This window comes from Leptonychotes weddellii, chromosome 6 (assembly GCF_054177405.1).
Source record: "Leptonychotes weddellii isolate Sample4059 chromosome 6, ASM5417740v2, whole genome shotgun sequence".
Taxonomy (NCBI): domain Eukaryota; kingdom Metazoa; phylum Chordata; class Mammalia; order Carnivora; family Phocidae; genus Leptonychotes; species Leptonychotes weddellii.
Genome location: NC_138374.1, coordinates 23,389,461 through 23,401,470, shown reverse-complemented (window position 1 = coordinate 23,401,470; position 12,010 = coordinate 23,389,461). Strand labels below are relative to the sequence as shown.

At 37.6% G+C, this 12,010-nt stretch overlaps 1 protein-coding gene across 3 annotated transcripts in view; it reads right to left on the bottom strand.

Annotated features, from left to right (window-relative positions):
• NT5C2 (5'-nucleotidase, cytosolic II) overlaps positions 1–10,801 on the bottom strand; it is a 77,702-nt gene extending 66,901 nt beyond the window's left edge. For 2 of the 3 annotated variants that reach the window (XM_081822836.1, XM_081822837.1), the window contains exon 1: positions 10,657–10,801. In XM_081822836.1, the coding sequence (XP_081678962.1) occupies positions 10,657–10,757 (101 nt within the window). In that variant the 5' untranslated portion in view covers positions 10,758–10,801. The remainder of the gene's footprint in view (positions 1–10,656) is intronic. The other variant, XM_081822841.1, reaches the window with a different exon arrangement.
• Between the last annotated feature and the right edge of the window lie 1,209 nt (positions 10,802–12,010).

Here is a 12,010-nt window from a genome sequence, read left to right as displayed (position 1 = left end):
AGGTCTGTGACCGAGCAATTGCACTACTACTGGCTATCTACCCCAAAGATACAAATGTAGTGATGTGAAGGGGCACCTGCACCCCAATGTTTATAGCAGCAATGTCCACAATAGCCAAACTATGGAAAGAGCCTAGATGTCCACAGATGAATGGATAAAGAAGATGTGGTATATATATACAATGGAATATTATTATGCAGTCATCAAAAAAATGAAATCTTGCTATTTGCAATGACGTGGATGGAACTAGAGGGTATTATGCTAAGCAAAATATGTCAATCAGAGAAAGACAATTATCATATTATTTCACTCATATGTGGAATTTAAGAAACAAACAAAGGATCATAGGGGAAGAGAGGAAAAAATGAAAAGACAAAACCAGAGGGGCTCCTGGGTGGCTCAGTTGTTGAGCAGCTGCCTTCGGTTCAGCTCATGATCCCAGGGGCCTGGGATCGAGCCCTGCATCGGGCTCCCAGCTCAGCAGGGAGTCTGCTCCTCCCTCTGCCCCTCCCCCTACTTGTGTTCCCTCTACCACTATGTCTCTCTCTGTCAAATAAATAAATTAAAAAAAAAAAAAAAAAAGATGAAACCAGAGAGGGAGACACACCATAAGAGACTCTTAATCTTAGGAAACAAACAGGGTTGCTGGAGGGGAGGTGGGTGGGGGGATGGGTAACTGGGTGATGGACATTGGGGAGGGTATGTGTTGTAATGAGCACTGGGTATTACTTAAGACTGATGAATCACAGACCTGTACCCCTGAAACAAATAATACATTATATGTTAAATAATTGAACTTATATTTTTAAAAAATAAAATAAAATATGCAAAATCCTTTAAAAAAAAAAAAAAAAAGAAAGAAAGAAAAGGATGTCTACTCTCACCAGTTCTATTCAGCACTGTACTGGACATTCTAGCCAGAATCAGGCAAGAAAAAAGGCCTCCAAACTGGTAAAGAAGTAAAACTATTCTTATTTGCAGATGACATGATCTTATATATAGAATCACTAAAGAATTCATAAAACTATTAGAGGCAATAAACCAAGTTGAAGAATACAAAATCCGTATATAAAAACCAGTCATATTTCCATAAACTAGCAAAGAATAATCCAAAACCAAAATTAAGAAAACAATTCCATTTACTATAGCACCTGAAATCATAAAATACTTAGGAATAAATGTAACAAAAGAAATAGATTTATGCACTGAAAACTACAAATTACTGTTGAAAGTGTTTAAAGAAGATCTAAATAAATGGAAAGATATCCCATATGCATCAATCAGAAGACTTAATATTGCTGAGATGGCAATACTCCTCAAATTAATATACAGATTCAATATAATCCCTATCAAAATCCCAGTTGGCTTTTTTATAGAAATTAACAAGATAATCCTAAAATTCTTATGTACATAGGTGGACCACAGAATAGCCAAAACAATCTTGAAAAGGAAGAACAAACCCAAAGGACTCACATCATCATTTCAAAACTCAACACAAAGTCATAACAATACTGTGTAGTACTGACCTGAGGAAAGACAAACAGATCAATAGGATAAAACTGGGAGTCCAGAAATAAACATACACATCTATGACCAACTGATTTTTGACAAGGGTATCAAGATCATTTAATGTGGAAAGAATAGTCTTTTCAATAAATAGTGCCAGAATAACTGGATATTCACATGCAAAAGAATGATTTTGGACCCCCATCTTGTACCATATAAAAAAATTGGATCGGGGCGCCTGGGTGGCTCAGTTGGTTAAGCAACTGCCTTCGGCTCAGGTCATGATCCTGGAGTCCCAGGATCGAGTCCCACATCGGGCTCCCTGCTCAGCAGGGAGTCTGCTTCTCCCTCTGACCCTCCCCCGTCTCATGCTCTATCTCATTCTCTCAAATAAATAAATAAAATCTTTAAAAAAAAAAATTGGATCAAAATGGATCAAAAACCTAAATATAAAACATAAAACTATAAAACTTTTCGGGCACCTGGGTGGCTCAGTCAGTTAGGTGGTTGCCTTTGGCTTAGGTCATGATCTCAGGGTCATGGGATCAAGCCCCACGTCAGGCTCCTTGCTCAACGGGGAGTCTGCTTCTCCCCTGCCTGCCGCTCTCCCTGCTTGTGCTTGCTCTCTCCCTCTCTCTCTCTGTCAAATAAATAAAATCTTAAAAAAATAATAAATTTTAAAAAACTATAAAACTCTCAAAAAAAAACATTAAGTGTAAATCTCTGTGACTTAAGATTAAGCAATGGTTCTTAAATATAACACTAAAAGCACAAGCAACAAAAAATATAGATAAACTGGACTTCATCAATTTTTTTTTAAAGATTTTATTTATTTATTTGACAGAGACACAGCGAGAGAGGGAACCCAAGCAGGGGGAGTGGGAGAGGGAGAAGCAGGCTCCCAGTTGAGCAGGGAGCCCAATGTGGGGCTCGATCCCAGGACTCTGGGATCATGACCTGAGCTGAAGGCAGACGCTTAATGACTGAGCCACCCAGGCGCCCCTGGACTTCATCAATATTAAAAAAAAAATTGTGCTTCAAATGACACTACCAGGGAAGTGAAAAGACAATCCACAGAATGGGAGAAAATATTGAAAATCGTGTAGCAGGCATAGGTTTGGTATCTAGAATATATAAAGAGTTTATATAACTCAACAATTTAAAAAAAAAAAAAAACCTAAGAAATGGCCAAAAGATCTGAATAGACATTTCTCAAAAGAAGATAAGCAAATGACAAAAACATTAAAAATTGCTCAACATCATTGGGACGCCTGGGTGGCTCAGCTGGTTAAGCGACTGCCTTCGGCTCAGGTCATGATCCTGGAGTCCTGGGATCGAGTCCCGCATCGGGCTCCCTGCTGAGCGGGGAGTCTGCTTCTCCCTCTGACCCTCCCCTCTCTCATGTGTGCGCTCTCTCTCACTCATTCTCTCTCTCTCAAATAAATAAAATCTTAAAAAAAAAAAAATTGCTCAACATCATTAATCATAAGGAAAATGGAAATCAAAATCACAATGAGATACCACTACTTGCATATGCTAAGACAGCTCTTAAAAATAACAAATAAGTGTTACTGTGAGGATGTGGAGAAATTAGAACGCTCATCAACTGCTGGCAGGAATGTAAAATGATGCACCTACATGGGAAAACAGTTTGACAATTCTTCAAAATAAGTTAAACATAAAGTTACTACATGATCCAGCAAATCCCACTGCTAGATATATAGCCTAAAAAACTGAAAACATGTCCATGCAAAACTTGTACAACACCATGGTCATAGTAGCATTATTCATAACAACCAAAAGATGGAAACAATCCAAATACTAAGCAACAGATGAATAAACAAAATGTGGTATATATCCATATAATGGAATATTACTCAGCCATTAAAGGAATTAAGTATCGAGTCACGCAGCACATGGATGAATCTTGAAGACATTATATTAAGTGAAAAAGCCAGATACAAAAAATACCATATATGATTCCATTTATATGAAATGTACAGAACAGTCAATTCCATACAGACAGAAAGTAGATCAGTGGTTACCAAGGGCTGAAGGAGGAAGGAATGAAGAGTTATTTTTAGTGTGTAAGGGATTCCTTTTTGGATTGATGAAAATGTTCTGGAATTAGTGGTGATGACTGCACAATCTTGTGGATATACCAAAACCAATGAGTTGTATACAAGTGTAAATTTTATGGTATGTGAATTTTATCTCAATAAAAAATTACATTTTTATAGTTAAGAACATCTGTTCATCAAAAGATTATTGAGAATAAAAAGCCAGACAAAAACTGGAAAAATCATAAATATCTCATGTCTACAAAATATGTACAAAAACATATACAAATGTTCACAGCAGTATTATTCATAAAAGCCAAAAAACAGAAACAACCCAAATGTCCACTAAGGAAACAAAATGTGATATATCCATACAATGGAATATTATTTAGCAATAAAAAGGAATGAAGTACTGATACATGCTACAAGAAGGATGAACCTTGAAAATGTTATACTAAGTAAAAGAAGCTAGACACAAGAGGACCACACACTGTATGATTCCATTTACATAAATGTCCAGAATAGGCAATTCCATAGAGACAGGGTTGCCAGGGGTTGGAGAGAGAAGAGAATGGGGAGTGAGTAATAATGAGTACAGAGTTTCTTTCTGGGGTGATGAAAATGTTCTGGAATTAGACAGTGGTGATGGTTATTATACCACTCTATCAATATACTAAAACCCAGTGAATTGTAGGGGCGCCTGGGTGGCTCAGTTAGGCATCTGCCTTCGGCTCAGGTCATGATCCCAGGGTCTTGGGATCGAGCCCCATGTCGGGCTCCCTGCTCAGTGGGGAGCCTGCTTCTCCCTCTCCCTCTGCTGTTCCCCCAGCTTGTGCTCTCTCACTCGCTCTCTCTCTGTTAAATAAATAAATAAATAAAATCTTAAAAACAAAAAACCACTGAATTGTATACTACCACTTTACGTTATATGAATTATAACATAAGCTTTAAAAAGCTGGGTTTTTAAAAAAGAATATATATGGGCGCCTGGGTGGCTCAGTCGGTTAAGTGACTGCCTTCGGCTCAGGTCATGATCCTGGAGTCCCGGGATCGAGTCCCGCATCGGGCTCCCTGCGCAGCGGGGAGTCTGCTTCTCCCTCTGACCCTCCCCCCTCTCATGTGCTCTCTCTCTCATTCTCTCTCTCTCAAATAAATAAAAAATCTTAAAAAAAAAAAGAATATATATAAAGACAAGTAAGAAGACAATCAAATTAGCAAATGACTTAAATAAGCACGTCACAAAAGACGATATCCAAATGGCTAGTTAATATATGAAGAGGTATTAACCTAATTATTCTTCAGAAAAATACACATTAAAATCAAAATGAGATGCATTACATATCCACCAGAGTAACTTGTAAATTAAACATACAATCCAAAACATTAATATTACAGCATTGGTGACACTGCTCTCATGCATTATAAGTAGAACTGTAAATCAGAACAATCACTTGGGAAAATTATTTTTCAGTATCTACTAAAACTAAACAATAAACCTATGGCCTAGCAATTCCATTCTTGGTAGAAACCAAGAGCAAAGAGTGCATATATCCACCAAAGACATGTTCAAGAATGTATATAGCAGCATTATTCTTTTTCCCCAAATTAAAATACAATAAAATTGAACTTTTGGGGTATATGTGTCTATGAAGTTTAATACATTTACAGATTCATGTAAGAACCACCACAATCTGAAATCAAAACAGTTCCATCAGCCCAAAAAAAACACTTCCCCTCCTCTGGCAACTCCTAGAACCTACTGATCAGTTCTCCATCACTATATAGTTTTGTCTTTGAGAATGTAATATACTCCAACAGTATGCAACCTTTTGAGACTGCCTTCTTTTTTTGTCTTTTTTTTTTTTTTAAGATATTATTTATTTGTCAGAGAGAGAACACAAGCAGAGGAAGGGACAGAGGGAGAGGGAGAAGCAGATTCCCTGCTGAGCAAGGAGCCCAATGCGGGACTCAATCCCAGGACCCTGGGATCATGACCTGGGCCAAAGGCAGACGCTTAATTGACTGAGCCACCCAGGCGCCCCAAGACTGGCTTCTTAGACTCAGCATTATGTCCTTGAGAGTCATCCAGGTTGTTGTGTCATCAATAGTCTGTTCCTTTTTCCTGAGTTATATATATATATTTTTTTAATTTTATTTATTTGACAGAGAGAGACACAGTGAGAGAGGGAACACAAGCAGGGGGAGTGGGAGAGGGAGAAAGCAGGCTTCACGCTGAGCAGGGAGCCCGATGCGGGGCTCAATCCCAGAACCCTGGGATCATGACATGAGCTGAAGGCAGACACTTAACGACTGAGCCACCCAGGCGCCCCTTCCTGAGTTATATTTCACTGTAGGTATACTGCATTTTACTGTTGAAGGATAATTGGGTTGGTTCTAGTTTGAAGCAATTATAAATAGAAATAGTATAAACATTACTCATGTAGTTTTTTGAGTGAACGTAAGTTTTCATTTATCTAGGGCAAACATCTAGAAGTAAGATTTTGGGTCACATGCTAAGTGTCTCTGACTTCATAATAAACTACCAAACTGTTTCTGCAGAATGGCTATACCATTTTGTCTTTCTACCAGCAATGTATGAGAGTTCTAGTTGCTCCATATCCTTGATAATATCAAGTATTGTTTTATTTTAACCACTGTAATAGGCATATGCACTGTAGTTTTAAGGTACTTCTCTAATGGCTACTGATGTTACACATGTGTTTTTATGCCATCCATATATCCTGTGTAGTGAAGAATCAGTCTTTTGCCCATTTCTTCATTGGGTTGAATTTAAATTTCTTTATACATTCTGGATACAAGTCTTTTATCAGATCGGTGACTTACAAATATTTTCTCAGTCTGTAGCAGCCTTATACTTAATAGCTAAAAACTGAAAAAAGCCCAAAGGCTCATAAACAGAAAATGGATGAATAAACTGTGGTATGCTAATACCACAGAATGCCACATAGTAATAAAAAAGAACAAATTACTGATACACACAAAAATATGGATGAATCTATCTCTCAGACATTACTTTGAATAAAAGAAGCTCTACACAGAGAGTCTATGAAGGTGAAATATGCTATCTAAATATGAGTAACATTTCCTCAAACTGTGTTTATTACACGATTTCATTAAATCAAAGATCTGCTATCTCTTCTCTCTCTCCCTTGTCACCACCACCCCTTTTCTACTTTACTTTAAGGCAGGTTTTTGGAAGAAGCATATAGGGAATGGTGGCAGAGAAACAAACAGAATGTTTTAGGAGCCACTATCTTCTTCTGAACAATAAAGTTTAGAGAATTTGTATTCCATAAAGTTGTATCACCACGCATTATGAAAAGCACTTATATCTAGAAGACACAAAGAATACCTATGATGTAAAAAAAAAAAAAAGGCATGTGACTGAATTTTTTAACTTTTTATAGTGAAATAATTACAGATTCATATCAGTAGTAAGAAATAATACAGAAAGATTCCCCCTTACCGTTCACCTAGTTTCCCCCAATGAAAATATCCTGCATAAATATAGTACATTATCACAACCAGGGGATTGATATTGACACAATTCACCAACTTTATTCAGATTTCACCAGTTTTACAAGCTTTCATGTATGTAGAGCCTTTGTGTAATCATCACTAGAGTCAAGACACAAAACAGTTCCAGTCACAAGGATTCCTTGTGCCATTGTTCTACAGCTATGCCCACCACCCTGTACCCACCCCAATCCCTAAACCCTTGCCACCATTACTCTGCTCTCAATCTCCAGAATTTTCTCATTTCAAGAATGTTATAGAGGGCGCCTGGGTGGCTCAGTTGGTTAAGCGACTGCCTTCGGCTCAGGTCATGATCCTGGAGTCCCGGGATCGAGTCCCGCATCGGGCTTCCTGCTCAGCAGGGAGTCTGCTTCTCCCTCTGATCCTCCCCCATCTCATGCTCTCTCTCTGTCTCATTCTCTCTCTCAAATAAATAAATAAAATCTTAAAAAAAAAAAAAAAAGAATGTTATAGAGATGGAATCATATACTAGGCAACCTTTTGAGATTGGCTTTATTAACTAAGCATAATTTTCTTGCTACAGCAAAGTTGTATCGATAGTTCAATCCTTTTTATTGTTGCATAGTATTCTATAGATCTAATGTTTTAGGCAAAATAAATAGGCTAAAAAAAAACCTTACCAGCCCCTGAATCTTCATTTGTCATTCCTTAGGAATGTGAAATACTAATCAAAACATTAGAATGATATAATAGGAAAAAAAGTTTAACAGTTCTGATAACTCTACCTCACTCTTCTTATTCTGACAAGATATATGCCATCTGTAGATTATTTAAGGAACACAGCTCCTTGACATTCCCCGAGGACCTATATTTTCCATGTGATTTTGAATTTGTAAGATGGCTACTGAAATCTTAACTTAATTTTTTTTTTTAAAGATTTTATTTTATTTATTTGAGAGAGAGAGAATGAGAGAGAGAGTATGAGAAGGGGGAGGGCCAGAGGGAGAAGCAGACTCCCTGCTGAACAGGGAGCCCAATGCGGAACTCGATCCCGGGACTCCAGGATCATGACCTGAGCGGAAGGCAATCGCTTAACCAACTGAGCCACCCAGGCACCCCTTAACTTATCCATTTGAATATGAGAATCCAAACTAAAATGACAGGTTAATTCAGCTTAATCAATGACACAACTAAAAACCTGAATGACATTCATGTGATATCCATAAGTAGTTAAGTGACAAAGAAATTAAACTTTATCAACCTGGCAGTCTCTCTCTGTATAAAACCTAATACCTGTTTTTTATTTGAAATTTAAAAAAAAAATCATAACCACTTTTAATTCTATCAGTGTGCCAAGCTACAGGTACTACAGTTCCTTTTTATTAACTTTAAACATATATAATTTAAAACTCTGATTAGAGAAGAAACTATTATTCAACAAATTTAAATAACCACTGGTATGGCTTTAGAAGTGTAAATTTCAATTAAAAATTTGGGGTGGGGTAAATATATAAAGAACTTCAAAGACAAAGTGATTGCAATGTCTTTTAAAATAAGGCAAGAGGGCGCCTGGGTGGCTCAGTTGGTTAGGCGACTGCCTTCGGCTCAGGTCATGATCCTGGAGTCCCTGGATCGAGGCCCGCATCGGGCTCCCTGCTCGGCAGGGAGTCTGCTTCTCCCTCTGACCCTCCCCCCTCTCATGTGCTCTCTCTCATTCTCTCTCTCTCAAATAAATAAATAAAATCTTTAAAAAAAAAAAATAAATTAAATTAAATAAAATAAGGCAAGAGACTGCTTAACCAAAAATTCACAAGCCCAATTACTTATCAAATTTCAGTTCAACATGATAAAAACCACTGCTGAATTCATAAGCTGCATTCATAAAGAAAGAACCAATTCACTTACAGAAATTCTTCTACACTATAATCATCAAAATAAAGGAAAAAACCAAATACCTGACTTCAGCATCCTGGGTACAAACATGGAGAGCAGATGAAAAATCTAATTGTTCCATTGCTGGATATGGTAGATACAAATTCTGATCTATTTTGATCACTGTCAGATTCTAGGTGTTAAACAAGAAACTATTTAGGAGATAATTGTCTAACTTGCCTCCTTCAAGCCACTGTAACACCTGAGCAGCTCAGCCTATCTTCTGACCATACAGCAAAACTATTCCAGTGAAGGGTTTGGCCCAATGATTATCCTCACCCTAGAAGACTCAACAACCATAATAAGGAAACGGAAGAAGATCAACAGTCATACCTTCTGAAAACCAGTTTCTTAATGACTCATGACCATCATTTTTAAAAGACTAATATTAGCAAGAAAAAAGCCGGAAGTTAGACGTTTATTTACTTAACTAAAAATATTTAGCTTCTTCTAAAAAGGGAATTCTAAAGCATCACATACAATGTAGTTTATGACAAGTGATCATCACAGTAACCAATGATAAATTACCAACTCCAATAAATGTCTTTAATAAAAAGCCCCAGAAACAGAATATTCTACAAATTGACTTAACTATAAAACTAAGATAATTTCCTTTTAAATGGTTTCTATTAAAAATTTTTAACTAACAGGGGCAACTGGGTGGCTCAGTCAGTTAAGCCTCTGTCTTCGGCTCAGGTCATGATCCCAGGGTCCTGGGATTGAGCCCCGCATCGGGCTCCCTGCTCCTCGGGAAGCCTGCTTTCTCCCTCTCCCACTCCCTCTGCTTGTGTTCCCTCTCTCGCTGCCTCTGTCAAATAAATAAAATCTTTAAAAAAAATTTTTTAACTAACAAAAGCAAATTCCTGCAAGAATTCAAGAACCCAAATTTTACATTAAAAGGATATTCTGCAATATGCTACAACATGGATGAACCTTGAGAACATTATGCTAAGGTTGTCACAAAAAGACAAATACTGTATGATTCCACTTATATGAAGTACTTAGAATAGTCAAAATTATAAAGACAGACAGTATAATGGTGGTTGGTTGGCAGGGGCTGGAGGAGGGGAGAACGGAGACTTATTGTTTAATAGATATAGTATCAATTGTACAAAATGAAGTTATGGGGATGGATACTGGTGATGGCTGCACACAACAGTGTGAATATACTTACTACCACTGAAGTATACACTTAAAAACAGTTAAGATGACAAATTTATGTTATGTATATTTTACCACAATAAGAAAAAAGAAAAAAAAAGTTTTAAATGATCTAAAAATTTAAATCCTTGAAGCTGTTTTTCCTACTATTTCTATTATTTCAGATTGCACTCTACCATATGAAGAAAGTAGGGTGCAGAGTCTAAAATTTTCCAGGAAATATCATTCTAAATGAGTCAGAAGCATTCAGGCTATGACATATTAAATACAATTACGACACCTGATGTATACTAGATGATCTCTCTTCATTGCATAATTCTGGCCCTTGTTTCCACTGATAAATATCTTACATCATAGCCAAATGTATGTAGCATAAAGACAAACAAATTGAGTAAGTATAAAATACCAAGTATTTCCTCTTTCCTCTAGCTTAGAAACAAATGAGTAATTACGAGTTGCTGTAGAGATGTTTTGAGGATTAAATAGACAGAATACTTACCGATGATAGGCTTCTCGCCGATACTTTTTCAGGGCATGCTTATCCATGTTAGCAGGCATATCGGCTGCATTCTGTAACCGATCACTCCAGGAGGTTGTCATTTTATTTCAATTGTATGCTGAATTCTAGAAAAGAAAATCAGTAATTTAGTGGCTTAAGGTTAGTATCTATTTACTGTTACAATTTTTTTTTTTTTTTTTTTAATTAGAAAAACTCTAGGGGCACGAGGTGGCTCAGCTGGTTAAGTGTCTGACTCTTGATTTCAGCTCAGGTCATGATCTCGGGGTCATGAGATCGAGCCCTGTTATCAGCACAGAGCAAGGAGCCTGCTTAAGATTCTCTCTCTCCTCCCTCAGCACCTACCCCCTCACATTTGAACACACTCTCTCTCACACACAAAAAAATAATATATATATAGGGCGCCTGGGTGGCTCAGTTGGTTAAGCGACTGCCTTCGGCTCAGGTCATGATCCTGGAGTCCCGGGATCGAGTCCCACATCAGGCTCCCTGCTCAGCGGGGAGTCTGCTTCTCCCTCTGACTCTCCTCCCTCTCATGCTCTCTGTCTCTCATTCTCTCTCTCTCAAATAAATAAATAAAATCTTTAAAAAATAAATAAATAAATAAATAAATAATATATATATATGTATATACATGCAAAAGATCTGAACTGATGTTTCATCAATAAAGATATACAGATGGTAAGTAAGTACATAAAATGATGCTCAACATCATTTGCAAATTACCACCACAATAAGATTCTACTACATGGGGGCACCTGGGTGGCTTAGTCGTTAAGCATCTGCCTTCGCTTAAGGTCATGATCCCAGGGTCCTGGGATTGAGCCCCACATCAGGCTCCCTGCTCAGTGGGGAGTCTGCTTCTCCCTCTGCCTGCAGCTCCCCCTACTTGTGCTCAAATAAATAAATAAAATCTTTAAATATTAAAAAAAAAAATATTCCACTACATGCTTGTTAGAATGTTTAAAATTTTAAGATTATTTTATTTATTTATTTGACAGAGACAGGGAGAGAGGGAACACAAGCAGGGGAATGGGAGAGGGAGAAGCAGGCTTCCAGAGGAGCAGGGAGCCCGATGCGGGACTTGATCCCAGGACCCCAGGACCATGACCTAGCCGAAGGCAGACACTTAACGACTGAGCCACCCAGGTGTCCCCTAGAATGTTCAAAATTTTTAAAAGACTGACGATGACAAACTTGGTGAAGAAACAGAGCAACTAGAACTTTAATACACTGCTGGTAAGACTATAAAAATGGTGCAAGCACTTTGGAAGTTTCCTATTTCTTTAAAAGTTAAACCCATATCTACTTTATGTCCCAACCCTCCTACTCCTAA